Here is a 22,055-nt window from a genome sequence, read left to right as displayed (position 1 = left end):
GAACAGGACGAAGGTCAACAGGTCTTGGTGGTTGTAGTGGCGAACAGGGCGAGACGTCACAGAGTTCTGCAGCTCCACAGAAGCTGACTACATCCGAGGCGTCACAGTTCCTCTCAGCTCTCTCACATCTAGTTTTAGGAATCAGCAAACAGACGGGCTGGGCTGAATAAACAAAGATACCTGAAGGAGAGTGTGAAGTGTGGAAGATATTAGAAAGATCAAGACCGAGGGAATCTCTCTCCTTCAACAATAAACTGGTGATTTCAGAAAGTCAAAGTGACTTTACAGGACAAGCACAACCAGCAATGAGAGAAAATGACCACAGCTTGTGCTTCGGTCCTGCTCTGGTCCTGGACGGTCCCTGTCCCGGACGCTTCAACACCCTAAAGCTAACGGTCACGTCTTCGCCAAACTCTCCAGAGAGCGACGGCAGAGCCCGTATTCACGAAGCGTCTCAGAGTCTCCAGAGCTCATAGCTTAACCCAAGAATTCCCGGCAAGGAATCTCAGCTTAAAAGTGACTGAGGAAGTGTCTAAGAGCAACTCTGATCAAGGAGTTGACAGCACCTTTTATCTCAGTGAGGAGGTGTGGTCGCCCCTGTTGATATACATGATGCAGTCTGATGAACGCTGTGATTGGTTGTTCCAATTGGTTGGTCCTAGTAATGATTGGAGAGTAAAATTAACCCATCCAATATTAAAAATGTGTAATAATGAAAATTATTTTGTCATGATGAAACTCAGTAAAATTTATTCAATTTGTACACATTAAACTGACTGAACTTACCTGGTTCACATGACGATTACTATATTAATTAGATTATTATCTTTTCTGCCCACGCTGGTTATTTTTACCACTTCATGTATTATAATGACATTAATGGAGGACGAGATGCAGCGTCATCAATCCCAGTGATTCACCACCACTGTGGGGCCGTGAAACATCGTGACGGTGCTACACTCTGCTGACGGAGGCTTGATACACCATCATCACCTCTGCTGCAGCTCACCTGTACACAGGTGTCACAGTGTTTTACTGCAGCTCACCTGTAGACACGTGTTACAGTGTTCTACTGCAGCTCAGCTGTAGACAGGTGTCACAGTGTTTTACTGCAGCTCACCTGTAGACAGGTGTCACAGTGTTTTACTGCAGCTCACCTGTAGACAGGTGTCACAGTGTTTTACTGCAGCTCACCTGTAGACAGGTGTCACAGTGTTTTACTGCAGCTCACCTGTAGACAGGTGTCACAGTGTTTTACTGCAGCTCACCTGTAGACAGGTGTCACAGTGTTTTACTGCAGCTCACCTGTAGACAGGAGTCACAGTGCTTTACTGCAGCTCACCTGTAGACAGGTGTCACAGTGTTTTACTGCAGCTCACCTGTAGACAGGTGTCACAGTGTTTTACTGCAGCTCACCTGTAGACAGGAGTCACAGTGTTTTACTGCAGCTCACCTGTAGACAGGTGTCACAGTGTTTTACTGCAGCTCACCTGTAGACAGGTGTCACAGTGTTTTACTGCAGCTCACCTGTAGACAGGTGTCACAGTGTTTTACTGCAGCTCACCTGTAGACAGGTGTCACAGTGTTGTGATCACCTTCACTGCGTTGCTTCGCTGTGGGAGAAATAAGCTCCTCCCTGATGAGGTCGACCACAAACATTATTCCTGTAGCATCATTACATCATTGTCGTTAAACAAACGAAGGGACATCTTTCCTTTCTCTTTCTATTTCCGTCATCTTGTCTGTTTAAGAAACTTTAAAGCTTCTGAAAAGTCCTCCTCACTACTTTCAGTGGTTTTCCACCTTAGGGGCTCTTTTAGGGGCTTAAGATGCTTTGTGAATTACTTTGAACTTAGTAAGGGAGAATTCAAGGAAACATTTTTAAAATTCGAGCATTTTTTTTTTTTTTTTAAGAATGACATCACTCAGAGCAACTTTTAGCCTCAGGATGCTTTGTGAATACGAGACCTGAAGAATGAAGGGCAGAGGCCCTCCAGGGCCGCCCATCAAACCAAACAGTCAGAATACCTTCAAACCCTGAACCTGATCGGCACTCGTCATGTCTGAACCCGAAGAAATCTCCCAGCAATGACAAAGGAAACAGCCAATCACAGCCAGAGGACTGTGGTCACGGTAGAAATGAGCCTTTTCAAGGAGGGAATCGTTAGCTAGAAATCTGAGGCTGTCAGGAAAGGCCAACGCTGTACCATCATGAGTATTCTTATACCTACAGAGTCTGAGAGGAGTGGTATTAATAACAAGAGTCGTATCTGGTGAAGGATCGCCAGTTTCAGGAGGAGCTGTCCTTTTTGTTAACTGTTAACTTGACAAGCACTTCTTGAAAGGAGGTGTGTGGAGGCACTTAAGCCACCACCCCAACCTGGCAACCAAACAACATGAGCAGGAGGCGAAGTCGTGGGCTTAGAAGTCATTTCATCAGGATATGTTCAAGACGAGCAGCAGGATCTCCACACCGACGCTTTTAATTTCCCAAGAACATTAAATATATCACAACTGCAGTAACAGAAACACAGCAACAGCATTTAACCAACAGACTTATTGAATTGGTGAGAATTGTGAGCAAACTTTCTATTGAACATCTCTGATGTGGGAACTTATTGGTCGATCAGCGATAGTGCTTGGTCCTGCTCCTCACTGTGTTTCAGACGGTTATGGCTGCTTTTGGTCTGGTTCAGATGAGATCTTGACTGGTTTCTAATGAGGCGTCCTGCTGACTGGTTCAGACGGGTTTTTAAGGAAGGCCTTGTCTTGATTCCTGGATCGGTTTAAAGGCTACTTTGTAAGAACTTAAGCTCTTGAACATCAAAATGATTAAAACAGGTTTTTGTTAGGGTCTTTTATCTTTAGGGGCATTTGAGAATGCTTGCAAGTACTTTTTTTTTTTTTTATTCTTGACGCCGTGTTGTTGAATGTTATAAACAGTAGATGGAAGATCTGAAGGGAGTAATGTCTGTGCTTGTTTGTGTACAGAAGAAAGTGAATATTTTGTTTTCTGCTTCATTCTTATGACTTTGAACCCCCCCCATGCCGAACTTCTTGAAATCTTCCAAAGCCGTGAATTCAACCTGGCTCTGATGGAGAGAAGCATGAGGTACGTTGGGTTCCACCTTTGGACGGACCCCCATTAGCTCCCAGTGCTAGCACTGTACTTGTGAGCAGGAGAGGAAGAGGTACAGTAGGATGCAGCAGTCGATGAAGAGGACGGTGTAGAAACACCTCTGAGCAGAGAGGCTGTAGCCCCTCTGGAAGCGCGTCAGCAGCATGGCCAGCATCAGGAAGAAGGTTCCGGTGTTGAGAACCAGAAACAGTCGTATGTAGGATCCCGAGCTGGACTGGTCATCGCTGCCCGACGTGCTCAACGTGTGGACCTCCTTAAACCTGCGGCCCTTAATGACACCCACTTTCCCGCTCTTGTGTTCCTCATTGTAATCCACCAGGGCACTCAGGTCTGCATCGCTCTCCTCCTGACTGTCGTCGTACGTTCTCTTTGAATTCAAGAGTCTCTCTTTCTGCTCATTCGACTCAACCTGTGCAAATAAGTCTGGCAGACCCTCGGGGAGCTTCTCCCCAAGGTTTGCTCTTTTCCCCTCTTTCCCCGAACTCTGCTTCTTTGACATTTTGAACATCTTTGCGATGGCCTCTTCGGATTTCTTCCTGTCAGAGAGCCTCAGGAGGCGCTCGGCAGTCTTGCGAAAGCTGGCCGTGTTGAGGACTCGTCCCAGGATGTGTCTCTCCATCTGTTGGAAGACGGGCTTCACATGGTGGAGGTTGTCCTCCAGCACATTCACGTACTCCTCTACTTCCTCCGGCGAGTCGTCGGCCCGGGTAATTCCTTTCTCGAACACGACCTTCTTGCTATCTTGCAGCACCATGGCAAACAAAGGCTTGCTGGGTACCTCCCCCGTCAGCAGGTAGACGGTGTAGGTGTGTTCTTTGGTGGCCAAGTAGATATCCACTCTCTGAGAGTCACCACGCAGGCTGAAGCTCTCAACCTCCACATCTGGGCCGAAGAAAATGTAGGCCACCCTGGTGTGAGGGTACCTCAACGGCATTGTGACGTTGACATAGTTTGAGCCGTTGTAGGAAAACCTTTGAGAGTAACCCCAGTAACCCATTACTCCTTTAGCACTGTAGCTGGTATCGTCCAGCCAGAACATCTTGTATTTATCCTCGCCATGCGACATGTACGCTCCATGGACATTGTCCACCTGTGTCTCTTGGAATGGATGGTATGTGTTCTGAAAGAAGGCGCTCATGGCCCTGATGGGGCTCTCTGGATCCAGGTGGATGTGGTCCACAAGGAGCAGAATTTGTGGGTGGAGAAGGATGAGGTTCCTCTGAAAGCTCTTGATCTTGAGTTCTGGATGGTAAGCAGAGCGTCCCTCCCCTCTGATGAAGACCATTCCATCTCTTTCCATGGCAGCTTCGACCTTGCCCTGAGCGTCCGCTGCCGGTCCCAGCTTGTAAGTCAACCACTTGGAAGTGCAGGCTTCAGTAAGCTGTCCAACCCACTGATCGAAACAACTCCCTGAGGGGGAGGGGCCGAACAGCACCGCGTTGTTCAGCAGCGTGTACTTGGGACCGTACAGAGCCTCGGTGATGAACGGGACGCCATTGGGCGAAAAGGTGAAGGAGTTCTGATCTGGGTGCTCGTGGCCGGCATTGAAGTTTTTCCAGCCTTTGATCCACTCCCGGTACTTGTTCATGTGGATGATGTCGAAGATGGCTCGTCCACCCAGCTTCCCGGATTTGAAAGACAGGAAGGAGTGATTGGGGCCGGCTGGCAGAGCACTGCCATATGTGACTACGCCCCAGTCCTCAAAGTAGTGAAGACGAGAGCTCCCAAAATCTGCCGGAGGTTTGGGGGTCAACTGTGGGTCATACCTGCAGAACAAAAACAACAAAAAAACATCAGCGGGAGAAAACCTCGATGGACCAAACAAACACAGAGGACGTCCAGAAATTCAAGAACGCTATTAAAAAGTGCAATAATATAATAATAAAAATTATATAATGTCTATAATAAAAATACAAATCATACAAGAGATATTTATTTATGTACTATTGTCAAAATTAAGATTAAAATATGAGAATGACAATATTTAGGAGCCATGAATATTAGTGGTGACTTTTAAGAGATTTGTAATTAATTAATGACATTTTAATCACAAAAAGCAACAGTAGGGATATCCCTGCCATTAGCTAGTGGCTACAGGTTTAGTGTTAGCAGAGCTAGTTGCTGGTTACATGTTTATAGTTAGCTAGTGGCTACATGTTTATAGTTAGCTGGTGGCGATATGTTTAGCATTAGCTGGTGGCTACATGTTCAGTGTTAGCCGAGCTAGTTGGTGGCTACACCTTTATAGTTAGCTGCTGGCTACATATTTAGCATTAGCTGATGGCTACACGTTTAGCATTGAGTTGATACAAAGACGTGAATTGAACATAACCGTGTCTGAACAAAACAACAAGGCTGCCGAGCCGCTAACTCCCAACACGTCCTCTGAACAATGAAAAAACTAGAGAATCGCTACAGGATGATGGGACGAACTGATCGAATGAAGGAATGTGGTAAATGGGCAAAATGTTTCTTATATTATTCACCTCTATTTCATATTGATTTTCAATCCATTTGTGCCAAATCTGGATTTCCGAACCTTAATATTGTCCAAATACTGTCCTGTGTTCGGTGGAATATGAGAAAACATCCTGACAAACGGCCTCAGATGGTTTGACTGAGATCCAGCAGCTCACCAGAGGAACTCTGTGTGGAGGGTACACCACCGCTGGCCTCTGCCAGCCCGCCCCGGACCGTCCACCACCCGGTTCTGCTGGATCAGCTCCGCCAGCCAGTTCCCACTGCCGTTCCTCATCACGTAGTTGTCCAGGAAGACCAGCTGGCTCTCGGGCCCGTAGAACCAGTTGTAGTTGGAGTCTGCGATGGCCACAGTGCGCTGGAACCCTGCAGAGAGAAGGAGACGTCAACAGGATCACTGCTTTGATGGAAACTCCAGCAAACAGTGAGGGACGTCCAGGGTCCTGGTACCATAACAGGAATCTGACACTATAACAAAAATAACTTTTCACCCACTTTCCACCAAATAAAATCCACCTGGAGCCACAAAACATCTTTAACCTTTCAGATGAAAAGAACACAGCTCATAAGGTTTATTATTTACTCGCAGTTTTAGCTGCTCTTGGTTTCTGGATCTGTTGGGATAGGAATTAGCCGTCTTATCTTTCTCTCGGTGTTTCTAAGAGCTTTCTGGATCAGTTGCTGGTGGTTTAGCAGCTTGTTGATGTTTGTCCAGTGTGACCTGCTTTGCTTGGTGTTAACTGGGATCAGATCCAGACCCTCCCGGCTGGATGAAGGTGAAACGAATGGATGGAAAGTCCCAGCAGGCTGAAGCGATCTGCTCTCTGGAGCAACAGACGACGTGTCCACACGACAACGCCGATTCAAGTAACCGCATCGTTTTCAGCCGATCGTCTACGCGGCACCTGCAAATGTTTTTGTTTTTTCTTGTTTTAAACGTGTTCCTGAGTGGAGAAATTTGAAAATGCCGCCTCGGCGTGGATGTGTGGACGGGCTACATGCCTTGCCTCTCGACCTGATGACCCCGCCTCCCTCTCCGCAGCGTCACTTAGCAACAAGACAACAGGAGTGAGTCTGAACGAGATGCCGGGCCTCATCCTCATCCTCATCCTCATCCTCATCCTCAGGACGCTGCTGTGATCAGAGGTTCTTCCTGCTGCAGCCACGACATACAAAGTGTTGGCACCGGGATGTGAAACGTCTGGGTCTGACCCCCCCCCCCCCCCCCCCCCCCCCACCCCCCCCACCCACACTGCCCTTCACCTGACCTTTGGACTCACTTCCAGCCCTGAGTGGATCCCTGAACCTTCCTGGAAGCTCATGTGTGCAGGCATGCATGCCCCGGCTCAGGTTCTCTTCACGCCTCATCCACCGGCATTAGGACTCGGGCCGAGACGAGTCCTGAGAGGAGGAACCGGCCCAGGTCTGACCGGGAGAGACTGGTTCACCAAACTGGTCTGACCGGGCCCGGGATGGACCGGTTCACCCCCTCACCTGGAGCCTCAAACAGCTTAAAACTCTGCAGTTATTATCACTTTCAGCTGTTTAAACTTGAACCTACATTTACTTACTTCATGGTTTTGGCCCCTTCAACGTCTTGTTTTGTGGGTTTAACAATGTTTATATTCTTTTGTAGCATTCTTAATTTGTTTTCACTTTTCAAGTATTTGTCAGAATTGTAAACTTTTTGAAGCACTCTTGTCGTAGATCTATAAAGTGAATCGATGCCACCTTCCGCTGCTCAGCCCCGGCTTATCAGGGGTTAAACAGGTGCTTCGTCGGCCCCACATCATTGTTGGACCAGAGTGGAACCAGAGCGGGGTCTGACATGTCACCAGCTGGGGACGGGGTTATCACTGGAGTTATCACTGGAGTTATCACTGGAGTTATCGCTGGAGTTATCGCTGGGGTTATCGCTGGAGTTATCGCTGGAGTTATCACTGGAGTTATCGCTGGAGTTATCACTGGAGTTATCGCTGGGGTTATCGCTGGGGTTATCGCTGGAGTTATCGCTGGGGTTATCGCTGGAGTTATCGCTGGAGTTATCACTGGAGTTATCGCTGGAGTTATCACTGGAGTTATCGCTGGGGTTATCGCTGGGGTTATCACTGGAGTTATCGTTGGAGTTATCACTGGAGTTATCACTGGAGTTATCACTGGAGTTATCGCTGGAGTTATCGCTGGGGTAATCGCTGGGGTTATCGCTGGAGTTATCGCTGGAGTTATCACTGGAGTTATCGCTGGAGTTATCACTGGAGTTATCGCTGGGGTTATCGCTGGGGTTATCGCTGGAGTTATCGCTGGAGTTATCACTGGAGTTATCGCTGGAGTTATCGCTGGGGTTATCGCTGGGGTTATCACTGGAGTTATCGTTGGAGTTATCACTGGAGTTATCACTGGAGTTATCACTGGAGTTATCGCTGGAGTTATAGCTGGAGTTATCACTGGAGTTATCGCTGGAGTTATCGCTGGAGTTATCGTTGGAGTTATCGCTGGAGTTATCGCTGGAGTTATCACTGGAGTTATCGCTGGAGTTATCACTGGAGTTATCGTTGGAGTTATCGTTGGAGTTATCGCTGGAGTTATCGCTGGAGTTATCGCTGGAGTTATCACTGGAGTTATCACTGGAGTTATCGCTGGAGTTATCACTGGAGTTATAGCTGGAGTTATCACTGGAGTTATCGCTGGAGTTATCGGTGGAGTTATCACTGGAGTTATCGGTGGAGTTATCGCTGGAGTTATCGCTGGAGTTATCACTGGAGTTATCACTGGAGTTATCGTTGGAGTTATCGTTGGAGTTATCGCTGGAGTTATCGCTGGAGTTATCACTGGAGTTATCACTGGAGTTATCACTACCTACGAGGAGGAAGAGACAGTGAATCGGCTTTCTGAAATCTACAGTGAACACGGAGCCCCGGAGTGGTTGTAGAGAAAAAACAATAACACATGAGAAGGATATAATAATTGGTTCCCTCAAGTTAATAAAGCGAGGGAAGGAGATGATTGAATGGGCGAGAGCAGAGCAGTGGTTCTAATGGAACTGTTGTGCTGCAGAGCTCCTGGTGTCACACAGTCAGCTGGTACGATCTAGAATTCAGAAGCAGTTTGTGAAAAAACACATTCGAGCGACAAGGAGACTCAATGTTTTCTGTCTCTTTGGTCTGAATCCAAGGTTCAGGACAGACTAGATGGAGCGACTGGGACTAAACTACTGTTACAGTCCGTCTCCTGGTTCCTGGACCAAACCACTGTTACAGTCTGTCTCCTGGTTCCTGGACCAAACCACTATTACAGTCTGTCTCCTGGTTCCTGGACCAAACCACTGTTACAGTCCGTCTCCTGGTTCCTGGACCAAACCTCTGTTACAGTCTGTCTCCTGGTTCCTGGACCAAACCACTGTTACAGTCTGTCTCCTGGTTCCTGGACCAGACCACTGTTACAGTCCGTCTCCTGGTTCCTGGACCAAACCTCTGTTACAGTCTGTCTCCTGGTTCCTGGACCAAACCACTGTTACAGTCCGTCTCCTGGTTCCTGGTCCAAACCACTGTTACAGTCCGTCTCCTGGTTCCTGGACCAAACCACTGTTACAGTCCGTCTCCTGGTTCCTGGTCCAAACCACTGTTACAGTCCGTCTACTGGTTCCTGGTCCAAACCACTATTACAGTCCGTCTCCTGGTTCCTACCGGCGCTACATTGGTGAAATCAGTGACGTGGCGTTCACTGGCTCCCTGACCATGGAAACACAACCGCTTCTTGGGAGCTGCTCATTTAACAACCGGCCCTGAACTAGCACCTGGTTCTTTTTGCTGGAAAAGCCCTCAATGGACACTCAGAAACTTTCCATCCTGCTTCTACTGGATCTTAGCTCTGGTTCTACTGGATTGTAGCTCTGGTTCTGCTGGATCTTAGCTCTGGTTCTACTGGATCTCAGCTCTTCCTTTGACACAGTAGATCCCCACATTTTATTAAATAGACTTCCAACCCTGGTAGGACTCTCTAGCACTATTCTTAACTGATTCACCTCCTATCTCCCAGATCCTCCATTTTACGTAACCATGGATACTTGCTCCTCGAGAACCCAAAAAATTAAGTGTGGAGTTCCCCGATGTTCAATTTTAGGTCCAACACTTTTGGCTTGGGGACGTCATCAGGAGACACGGCATCGGCTTTCACAGCTTTGACTCTGAGCTTTATTCCCCACAGTAAGAATAAAACAAAAACAGGAATTTATCACTTGAAGAAAATAGCCACAGTCCGCACATTTCTCTCTCTGGCCAGCAGGGGGAGCTGATGCATGCTTTTACTTCCAGTTGCTTAGACTATTTTAATGCCCTGATTTCTAGTCTTCCCCAGAAAACTCCCAGCAGCCTTCAGCTGCTCCAGAATTCAGCAGCACGAGTGACAAAGACCAGAAGACGGGACGTTACACCTGTTTAAAGGGCACTGCATCGGCTACCCGTGTGTTTCAGGATTGATTTTAAGACGTTATTATTACTATTAAATGTCTTAATGGTCTTGGGCCTTCTTATCTTTCTGACCTGCTTTTACAATATGAGCCCTCGTGGCCCCTGAGGTCCTCTGGTACCGGCCTGTTACGGTTCCTAGTGTCAGGACCAGGACCTGTGGTGGGCCCTGGTTCTGTCAATTTTTCAAAAAAATCTAAAATAAATGTCAGTATTTTGTGAATAATATGTAATGATGACGCCCTGACACGTATTCAACCTGTCTTAAAAGATATTCAGACGTATTTGTTTGGAAACGTGTTTGTTTTATCTCTGCATCTCTAGAGGGTCGGTAATGTATAATATGTAATGTATCATGTGTATAATGTATAATTCATAATGTATAATATATAATGTTTAATGGACCATTTATATTGGATAATGAATAATGTATCATGTATAATGTATCACGTATAATGGATAATTTATCATTTATAATGTATCATGGATCATTTATAATGTATCATGTATAATGTATAATGTATAATGATCATACTGTCCCAACATGGCTGTGTCAACATACTCCACTCAGCAGACACTGCCTGGCAAGCGGCTGCTCGTCATTATACTCTATTCTATTTCTACGGCTCTGTATCGGCTATTTTTAATCTGTTTTGTCATTTCTTTTTAGCTGTTTGAGCTTTATTTGTGATTTCAATTATTAAGCTATTTTGTATGTCTCGCTGTGTTTTTTTAAAACAGCCTTTTTTGTTTAGAGGTTTGTTCCAGATTTTATCAATGAAATCTTTCTCATTCTAATTCTAGTTGGTTTTATCTGTTTTAGATCCTCATGATGACTTTCCAGTAGTTTGTGTGCGCAGATCAAAGAGGAAACAGATTTTGGATCAACCAAAGGTCTCATGTGGCTCTTCAGCTCCTCTGTAGCGGTGCCCTGACATTTTCAGAAGATTATTTGTGAATTAACATTTTGCTTGCAATCTAGGAAGAAAAAAACCAGCGAAACAAAGTGACAACAGCCTAAACAACTACGACTAATAAAAATATAATATAGTAAAATTATTTAAACCTAATGAAAATTATTAAAATTGCTAGTGTAGCTAGCACGGCTCTAACCACCAGGAAACACATTGGCTATAAACAGTTAAATATCTAAAGCAGCCGAAGTAGACGAGATGCGTTAAATAGCTAAAATGGGAAAATCCATGGAAAAAAAAGAAAAACAGGCTACGAGAGTGAAAAAAAACATTACGTTTATCTAAACTGTACCGTTGAATGCAACCTACATTTTTGTTTATCGCGATTTTGTTGTTGTGCCGTCATTTCAGATAATGTACATGTTCTGCAGCTCCAGACACATTTCATTTGGTGGAACATTGCGATCTCTTGTCTCTCTTGGCCGTGAAGGTGGAGCGTCACCTGGCAGGATGGTCTTGTACATGAAGGCGAAGTGCTTGAGGAGCCAGGGGTGATCGAAGTGGCCGATGGCGAAGTGGCGCTGCACCAGGAACATGTACTGGAAGAGCGAGCGGGTGGTGTAGGTGCCGTAGGCCACGCCCTCGTACAGCGAGCCGTCCGTCACGTCCCGCAGCAGCACCAGCGACTTCTCCATGATGGACAGGACCTGCTTGGTCCACAGGTAGGCCTCCTGAAGGTACCCTGCAGACCCAGGACACACGCGCTCAGGCTTCAGTTCACACTTTGAACACAAGGAGCCGTCACCCGGAAATCCCAGCTTCTCTGCTTAAAACATGTTTGCTGGAGTTGGACCTCAATTGAAACTGAAAATCTGGAGTTTCAAAGCAGCTGAGAAGTTTTTGTTTGGGCTCTTTGTTTAAAGCAGAATCGCCCACAAGGGGACGCACCCCACAACAGGAGATTTTAATCGTCGTCAACACAGGAGTCAAATATCATAAACCATCTTGGTTAACGTTAGCTGCTAACCGCTAACCACCAACAGGACTAGTATAAACTTTGAACCCCAGTTTCAAATATACAGAAAAGGTACTCATTGTACTGTAAATGTGGAGTTAGAAAATCTACAAGTACACTCTACTATAAATCTATCAAATACAGAAAAATATTTTATTTATACAAAACCTTCTTAAATCTACAGGGAAATAAAAATACAATTAGCCTTCACTAAAAGAAAAATAAATGTACCAGAAATCTACCAAATGACTGTTCCTGTTTTAAACAGAATGACTTTGATGTTTTGAACATTTAATAAAATCTTTAAAATACCCAGCCTGATGTTAAACACCAGCAATTTCCACACCTACACTTTAAATACACAGGACCTTGTGCTAAATAGACCAATAAATACAGAGTTAAAAACTGATTTTCATCCCAAGAGAACATAAACATAAAGGATGAAACCAGATAATTTTTTTGGAAAAGTACAAGCTGGTTTTCAATTGATGGTCCAAAAAGCAGAGAAGACACGGTTTATCAGGGTGGAATGATCTCCCGTCTTTATTTACACAGCCTGCTAACTTTTTGTGTTTGTTCCCACCTTGGTGGAGCAAAGGTCAAAGGTCAGTCCAAAAATACCTTTGAGGAAAGTGAGGCTCAGGGAGACTGCAGTAAACAGTGTGTGTGTGTGTGTGTGTGTGTGTGTGTGTGTGTGTGTGTGTGTGTGTGTGTGTGTGTGTGTGTGTGTGTGTGTGTGTGTGTGTGTGTGTGTGTGTGTGTGTGTGTGTGTGTGTGTGTGTGTGTGTGTGTGTGTGTGTGTGTGTGAGTCTCTAATGGAAATAATGAGCCAAACACTGAGAACAGCGTCCTCTCAGTGTTTCACCACAGAAATCTTCCTACCACAGGGTTTCGCCGCGGCCATGGAAAGCCTCACAGAAAGATGCTAATGCTACGCGCTAACCGCGGCTCTTTAGTCCCTCTGGAGGCACCGTGGAACTTTCGCTAAATGATACGCAAATAAACATTTATATCGTTCAGATTTTAACACAGCAGGCAAAAATTAAAACGGCCGACGATGCTTGAAGTGGATCAAACAAATGAGCAAAACAGCAAAAATGACTCGAACAGAGTAGTAAAAACTGTGGAGAAACTCATAAAACAGCAAAAATGGCTTAAAACTGTGAAATACAACCCTGTAAAAATGAGGTGAAACGACTAAAAATAGCAACAAAAACAAATGCTAAAATAGTTTTAACTGCAGTATGACTGAAACAGCAACTGAAACGGCTAAAGGGTTATTATTACATTTAGCTGTGTGATTTCAACATGAAACATCACACACACACACACACACAGTCTGTGTGTGTGCGTGTGCGTGTGCGTGTGTGTGTGTGTGTGTGTGTGTGTGAGTGAGAGATCCACTGGGCTCACGACAGGGCATAATTAATTCAGAAGTCTCAACCTCAACTTAATTTTTTTTAAACCACATTTTGGCATCACAATTCTAATAAATCCACAATGTTGCCTAAAATGTTACTTTATCTTTTAATGTTCTCACTTTATAAGCTACAAATCGACTTTCATCTTTTGGCTTCATTAGTGAAATGAAATCTCAACATTCTGACCTAAAATTGACCAGTTTGACTTTTTCCATGTTAAAGATGTTAAAACAGGAATACTTAATGAAAAATAAAAATCACACGATCTCGTATTTCAAACAGTGCTCCTGAAATATAAAGTGTGTGTTCAGATCCATTGGAAGCTTTTAATCCGAACCTTCAACAGGCCAGATGAGCGTAAACTCTGCTGAAGCTGGAGGCTCTTTGCTCCCTGCAGGACTCTGGAGGTTAGCATTTAGCATTCAGCATTGTCCCTGCGGAGAGTAGTCAGACTGGACATCTTCCAGAACCTTCCTGAAGCCTCTAAAGCTCCAATCAGTGGAGTGAATCAGGTCTGGGCTCAGTGTGGTGATGAGACTGACGAACACTACCCTACATGTAGTACCAGAAATTGTCTGGAACTTGTTTCATGTGTTTTTCTTTGTGTCGACAAGTCAGTTAGTCTCAATCAAGACTCAGCTGATGGAGGAATGCGTCTTCAGGAACTTCCCTCACTGAGGGAGGTGTTTCCAGTCAGGTTTTTATTGAAGAACATGGTGGGACACGTCTGGAGAGACGTGGAATTCCTGCTGTCAGCCCGAGGTTATCCGTCTGTGCTGCTCTAATCCTTTGTAATTGTCCTGCAGAACAACTCCTCTGTGTACTTTGTCACTTTCTTCTTTATTGTCTTCAGAGTTGAGAGGATTATTCCCACCTCACTGCGCCAGAGACCATCTGAAGGTCACACTGTCTCACTCCTGTTGCCAGTAGTATCATGAATCTCAGGGGTCTTTCACATTCTGATAGTCCGCGACTCGGTTCTCCTGGGGGAGGAGCCTAAAATGTTCACCCCTTCATTTGGTTCAATTAGCATTCACATTCACTTGAGACCAGATCAAACCTCCTGGAAAACATCCTGCAGTTACACCAGCTGCTGTTTGGGGGCGCTGTCGCCCAAAACAACCACTGACCAGAGAGGAAGTGAAGAAGAAACGCAGCTCATCGATTGGTCCGAAAGAGGAAGTCCTGCCGCCTTAGCCCACAGTGGCTCGGCTAGTTAGCTCGTGGCTAATGGGTAGCTACAAACAACTGTGATGTAGTTTTCGGACCCGATCTCAGTGATTCTTGCTCTCTACTTCTTGCTCTCTACTTCCTCCTCTCTACTTCTTCCTCTCTACTTCCTCCCCTCTCTACTTCCTCCTCTCTACTTCCTCCCCTCTCTACTTCCTCCCCTCTCTACTTCCTCCTCACTACTTCCTCCTCTCTACTTCCTCCTCTCTTCTTCCCCCTCTCTACTTCCTCCTCTCTACTTCCTCCCCTCTCTACTTCCTCCCCTCTACTTCCTCCCCTCTCTACTTCCTCCTCACTACTTCCTCCTCTCTACTTCCTCCCCTCTCTACTTCCTCCTCTCTACTTCCTCCTCTCTACTTCCTCCTCACTACTTCTTCCTCTCTACTTCTTCCTCTCTTCTTCCTCCTCTCTACTTCCTCCTCTCTACTTCCTCCTCTCTTCTTCCTCCCCTCTCTACTTCCTCCCCTCTCTACTTCCTCCTCACTACTTCTTCCTCTCTTCTTCCTCCCCTCTCTACTTCCTCCCCTCTCTACTTCCTCCTCACTACTTCCTCCTCACTACTTCCTCCTCACTACTTCCTCCCCTCTCTACTTCCTCCTCTCTACTTCCTCCCCTCTCTACTTCCTCCCCTCTCTACTTCCTCCTCTCTACATCCTGCCCTCTCTACTTCCTCCTCTCTACTTCCTCCCCTCTCTACTTCTTCCTCTCTACTTCCTGCCCTCTCTACTTCCTCCTCTCTACTTCATCCTCTCTACTTTCTCCCCTCTCTACTTCCTCCTCTCTACTTCCTCCTCTCTACTTCCTCCTCTCTACTTCCTCCTCTCTACTTCCTCCTCTCTACTTCTTCCTCTCTACTTCCTCCTCTCTACTTCCTCCTCTCTACTTCCTCTTCTACTAGCGATGGGAGTCAGTATTCAGGATTGCTGAAGCTCCTGTGTAGCTGTTCAGTGAACAGGGAGGCTGTTACAGACTGAGACTCACCAAGGAGACGACTGGACCATTTGACTATTTGGTTCAGTGAGTTTCTCTCTTTAACTGCGTCTGACGGAAGCAGGCCACCAAGCAAAAACATAAAACAGGCTCAATAAAAGCACAATAAAACAGAGTGAAGATTGTTCAGTCAATATGGAAAAATGCAAGTAGTGGAGGGACTGACGGTCCTTCTTTCACACAAACTTGCATTTTTCCTCAAAGTTCAGTTCAGAACTCAGTGAAACTTGTTGTTACTTCATCTCAGCCCAGGAAAAAGTGACTTTTCTCCATCTGTGCCGGTGCACGTCAGCCGAGCTCAGGATTGTGTTTATGTCAGGTTTTATTTGTTCAAGGTTCACTTTACAAGAGGCTTCAAGCTGCGATGGTCGTTTCATACCGAGTAGGGGGTGAAATGTTCGTAGCCACAGATGATCTGTTTGTGATGAAGACGGCAAAACAGCAGAAAGATCAGACGTGAGCCTCCGTCAGGATTCCGTCAGGATTCCGTCGGAACTCAATGGAGATTCCTTCTGGACTCCAGCAGGTCGCTTCGGGAATACATTCGTACTCCGTAGGGACTCAGACAGAATTCCGTTAGTACTCCTACAGAACTCCAGTAGTAGTCCGTTGGGCCTCTGTCTGGACTCCTATAGTACTCTGTCTGGACTCCTGTAGTACTCAGTCAAGACCCCAGTAGTACTCTGTCGGGCTTCTGTCAGGACTCCAGTAGTACTCTGTCTGGACTCCTGTAGTACTCAGTAAAGACTCCAGTAGTACTCTGTCTGGACTCCTGTAGTACTCTGTCTGGACTCCTGTAGTACTCAGTAAAGACTCCAGTAGTACTCTGTCGGGCCTCTGTCTGGACTCCTGTAGTACTCTGTCAAGACTCAAGTAGTATTCTCTCTGGACTCGAGTAGTACTCCATCAAGTCTATGTCAGAACTCCAGTAGTACTCTGTGGGGACACCGGTAGTACTCTGTGGGGACACTGGTAGTACTCTATGGGGACACCAGTAGTACTCTGTGGGGACACCAGTAGTACTCTGTGGGGACACCAGTAGTACTCTGTGGGGACACCAGTAGTACTCTGTGGGGAGTCACGACTGCTTGTGAATGAAAATACACCAGTGATCTTGTTACTGTTGATGTTTGAAGACTTTCCCTCTTTGTCCCAAAGCTCATATTGTTTTTGTATGTGGATAAAATAAAAATACACTTCTCACTAAAGTAATCTCACACACTCACATCTACCTGGTGGGCGGGACTCTCGAGCAGTAGGACTCATCTGATTGGTCAGAATATTCCCAGTCAAGAACTGGAACAAGCTTTTTCAGCGTCCATATTTTTAAAGACGTCCTGTCCTTCGCACACACCCTCCTCCTCCTCCTCCTCATCGTCTTCCTCCTCCTCCTCCTCCTCCTCCTCCTCCTCCATCTGTCAAGGGTGAACTCCTCAACAGTTAGAGCCTGGTGAGAACTGGGTTCCACATGGACATGAACACATGAAAATAACAGCAAAGGTGGAAGAGATCCTGGATGGTGATGAAGCTCCAAGACAAGACACCTTCAACAATATGGACACAACAAACCTCCAAGGTCTTTGTTTATGACCAACATGATTTCCACTATCTGGACTTTTACTGAACATCTGAATTTGTAAAACATGGTGTAGATGACTGCTTGGAACTGTAACTATAGACTTCAGGATCAGACTGAGGCCTTGACGATGATCCAGACCGATGAGTCTTTTATGAAGCAGCTTCATGAAGCCAGACTGACTGAACACAAGTTTCCATTTATGGGGAGACAAAGCCTCTGACTGCTTTATGTCTTTCAAGCCTTTAAAGTTGTCACATCCATCGAGAAAACATGCTGCAGACCGATTCTGTGGCTTTTAAATATTGTAATGTCTCGTTTATGTCACAAAAGCATTTTTACAGAGACCCGTCCTCCTCCGAATGCTCTGAATGGACCACGTGGAAATAAACCACCAGTAAAATCCAGACTGATGGAAATCCTTCAGCTGAGCACCATGTTGGTTTCTGTGCAGGCTTTAACTCTAAACCCCTCCAACTGTGGAGGGAAAAGCTTCCCACATGAGGCTGCAGTGAAAAATGATCCCATTTTTTTTTTTTTTTTTTTTTTTTCCAGGCAGCTGATTCTGACCTTCTGGTCAACTCACAGCACTTCACAAAGAAATGCAGAGAGCGTCCAAGATCGGAGCGTTCAATCCTCTGGAGAGCGTCACCGCTCGGAGTATTGTTCACTTCAAGTCTACAACTTCTTCTAAATAGCACGTTGAATGGAAAAAGAAACACAACACTTCTGTATAATCTGGTATTTGGGCTCAGAAACTTTGAGAATATAGAACAAAACCAGCATTTTTTGAAGAAAACTGACTGTTATGTAACATTCAGGATGACTAGCATTACGCACACCCCTCCAGTGTTATTGTTGAAAAGCTGATGGAACAACTTTGAATATTCTCACATTTGTCTGAATAAGTTTAAAGGAGCTGTCACCTCGTAATCTCATCTCCAGTCTCCTTTAAATTGTCTTTCAATCAATTGTTAAAAAATAAATAAAAATCAAACATGGAGCTCGTTCTGACCCTATTTTTTTCCCCATTCTGCAGCTTCCTCTCACCAGAGTACAGTGAGATTATGGTTTCATGTGACAACAACTAATCCGGTAAATAAAAGTGTTTCCACTGCAGCAGCACACACATGGACAAAGATGTAGTTAATCTGCTGGGCCACGAGGGGGCGCTGTCGCTCATTTTTGCAATTAAAGCACGTAGACACGTGCAGAGAACAATACGCTATAAAGGTGGAGAAAATGGAGAGGAGTCACATTCTAGTGGGCTGATGATGCTATCAGGGGAGCGTCTCAACTACTAAACTCCTGATATGGACGTTAAACTAGAATACAGACTGTGAATCATGCCACTGTGGAGGCCGCCATGTTTGTTTACTGGAGCATGAGCAGAATGAACGGTTTACCGCGGGCGGAGATGAGCAGTAACGGCGCTCTGTAGCCTCCGGCGGTGTCTGCAGGGGGGGGGGGGGGATCGCACCCGTGAAAGAAAAGTTCCACCTTGGGAGTCACTATAAAAAAGTCACGTTTGCAGTGGATCAGAACACGGGTGTCGTTTCAACTGACCCCAATGGCGAAGCAAGCTCTGAGAATAAACTCGTTTTAGTGTACATGGAGCCTTTGACCAGTACGGGAGTCAGGCGTGCCTTGATTGGCTGCAGGAACTGTCAATCATGGCAATAGCATGGCAATAGCATGGCGATAGCATGGCGATAGCATGGCGATAGCATGGCGATAGCATGGCGATAGCGTGACGATAGCATAGCGATAGCGTGACGATAGCGTGACGATAGCATAGCGATAGAATAGCAGTTCTTTGCTAGAGCCGTCTAAAAACATCCGGGCTGCAGAGCAACCCAGAGATTTTAAATGAAATACAGCCTCATTTGTGAATCACATGGGCTTCAACGTTTGTCCTCATCCCGTTAGCAGTTAGCGACTAAATTTAACAGAGGTGGTTCATGGATCCTTTAACAGTACATCTAATATTACTCTCATGTTTAGTATCTAGCGGTACTGCGAAGTAGCAGCTGACAGGCAAATGTCAGCGTTTACATTTTTTTAATGGGCCTGAAATCCAAAGCAGGACGACTGATCGATATTTCGAGCGCTGCTCTCCAGATCAGGAGCAGAAACACTGAGATCAGAAGGGTTGAGTCAGTGTCCGGCTGCACTTCCTGCTAACTGACGGCACAAACTGAAGGAGGAAGGATTTCACCTCAAATCTCCCTAAAGTGAAGAAGACTGAGGTGGACACTCGACTGGAGGTCGTCCACCAGCTTTGTCCACGTCTCCCAAACTTCCAAACTTCCGGTCAATGTCAAGTTCAAATACAACCATGTTGATGGTCGAATGCATCACTTTCTCCTCTTGAAATATTCACCTTTTAATCATCGTCCTTAGGATTTTCAAATGACTGGCGTGTTTCATTTTAAATCTCTGGGGGGCGTTGCTCTGTAGCATGAAAGTTTATAGATGCTCCACTATAGTTTTATTATTTTTATTTTTGTGTGAGCAAAGGACTGCCATGCTATTGCTATGCTATTGCTATGATTGACAGTTCCTGCAGCCAATCAACACACACCGAACATCTGTACCAGTCAAAAACCTGAAGTGACTCTTGCGAGAGGAAGTCGCAGTATGAAAAAGGGCCAGAACGAGTTCAGTTTGATTTTTTCCCCGAATGAATTGTAAGAATTGATTAAAGGACAATTCAAGGGCGACTGGAGACGTGAGAATAGCAGGTGACGATTCCTTTAATTACAAGCCTCTATACAACTCTTATTTTTCTTTGGGTTTCCTGTGAAGTTTATGCTTTTTTACATTTGACAATTACACTTTTCATTGCAACTTCACAATAATACAAGGTGGGATTGGTTGATTTTTAGTGATGAAAATTACATCCTCAGAGTCTTTTGACATATTGTGGGTTTAGCCTTCATTAACCAGTAAATTATACTACTGGTACTATCTAATGAGCCAGTTTACACAGCGATTGTGATATTATGATAATCATCATCATCATCACAAACTCTGATATGCTTCATCAACACAATGGAATAATTCATAATTAATAGGTTGATTGATTTTTAATTTTGCAGTGTTTTCTTTCAAATGAACCCTCAGATCCTCAGATATCAACCTTATCTGGTGTTGATATTCGACAACAGGACAGGTACCTTGAAAGTACATTTCTAACGCTTGTATTTGTCTACTTTTATCGACGCAATCCATAATACCCCAAAAAAGACCTGTGAAGGATTGCCTTTTGTGCAGTGGACATGCTCTTCAATACAACCTATACCTAAACATTGCAGTCGGAGTGAAAGGCCTGTAGGTGACCGTTTGCTTACTTGTGTGCAGAATGAACCATAAAAACCCGGCCACGGAGCACATGTTGAAATGTTTGCATTCTCTCATAAACTTGGTGTTGGTCTGTAATGAGGTTTTAATGGAGCCTCAGTCTGTAGCTGCACAACGTCTCACAACACTGAGGTGGGAGGAGGTGCTGAAACCACCGGGAGAGTTTCCCCGCCACATTTCACACCAACGTTCAACAGCCTGGAAGCTGAAGCAACAATCAGACCGTGGGCACCGTCACCCAGAACTCTTACCTTGGGTCATGTAGACAAGACTGGCAGTGAGCAGAGCCACGCAGTTGGTGGGCTGATGGTTGTGCAGGTACTGGAACCCCCAGCCCCGGACGTAGGACTTCTCGTACAGCAGGCGCGACACGTTGCCGATCACCTTGACGAAGCGCTCCTGCTGGCTCTTACTCAAGTACTCGTACAGGAAGTCGTAGGCGGTGGCGAACCCCACCAGGGAGTGCGCCACTGGGACCTCGTCCTCGGGACTGTCTTTGACCAGCCTGCAACACACACACACGCACACACACACACAAGTAAGCTAAATGTAAAGTTGCACACACATGTTGAGCATATGGGTGAAAACACAGAGTGTGAAGGTTTCACTCTGTTCAGTAAAATCGTTTGTCACAACTGAGGTTTCTTCCCTCTGAGAGCCTTTAAATCCCCTTTAACGCAGCTGTAACGCATCTGATCGTCTTAAAAGGAGACGTAAAGACTCTGGGTAGATTTTACACCACAGTTCAAATTGCGCCAATAAAGACACACATAAAGACGCATTAGATTTCTCGCTCCTGCTCAACACACGCTGTGCTTCAGACTGCTGAGTCGGGTTGTCCTCGGGGGGGGGGGGGGGGGGGGGGGCAGGAGAGGTAATCTGTAAATGTGTTCAGGTCAAATTAAAGACAAATCAACTTCATGTGTGAACCTCAGAAAATTCCAGAGTGAGACTTTAAAACAGCCACACAAAGAACCCCGCTGCGCTAAGAGCCATGACGTGGAGTCAACACGTGAAACTCAACAACTGACTTCTTCTCAATTCCAAATCCAACACTATGTTCAGGAGGGGTAGCGTTATGATGATTGATCTGGACAGAAAGCACAAATCCCGGTGAATTAACTTGTAGCTAATAGTTAGCCACAAGTAACCGCAACAAATAAACTTTAGATCAGATATCAATGAGCCTTCCTCACAACTTCTTCGTCACTCCTCCACCTCCTCCCACCAGATATTTCCCAGCTGTTTCTTTCTGCGTCTGCGTCGTCAGCTTTGTTTACTACCCAGAATGCACTATGCTCCACGTCAACTCCTCTCACTCTGTCTACTGGAAAGTCCGCTGAAAGTCCCCGACATGTTCACATTGGCCACGAACTGCACCTCAGTTAACTTGCAAGAGAACCGAAACCCAGGTTTTCAAGTGGTTTGATCCGGATCAGGGTCTCGGGAGCGTTCATACCTGGCCA

At 45.7% G+C, this 22,055-nt stretch overlaps 1 protein-coding gene across 1 annotated transcript in view; it reads right to left on the bottom strand.

Annotated features, from left to right (window-relative positions):
- Nucleotides 1-1,442: 1,442 nt before the first annotated feature.
- dse (dermatan sulfate epimerase) overlaps nucleotides 1,443-22,055 on the bottom strand; it is a 32,749-nt gene continuing 12,136 nt past the window's right edge. The window contains exons 3-6 of the mRNA XM_080514490.1: nucleotides 20,841-21,094; nucleotides 11,497-11,736; nucleotides 5,776-5,983; nucleotides 1,443-4,905 (exon numbers count right to left, since the gene is read on the bottom strand). Of these exons, the coding sequence (XP_080370616.1) occupies nucleotides 3,159-4,905; nucleotides 5,776-5,983; nucleotides 11,497-11,736; nucleotides 20,841-21,094 (2,449 nt within the window). The 3' untranslated portion in view covers nucleotides 1,443-3,158. The remainder of the gene's footprint in view (nucleotides 4,906-5,775; nucleotides 5,984-11,496; nucleotides 11,737-20,840; nucleotides 21,095-22,055) is intronic.

This window comes from Blennius ocellaris (genome assembly GCF_963422515.1).
Source record: "Blennius ocellaris genome assembly, chromosome: 18".
Classification (NCBI taxonomy): Eukaryota; Metazoa; Chordata; class Actinopteri; order Blenniiformes; family Blenniidae; genus Blennius; species Blennius ocellaris.
This window is presented reverse-complemented; position numbering and strand designations above follow the sequence as displayed.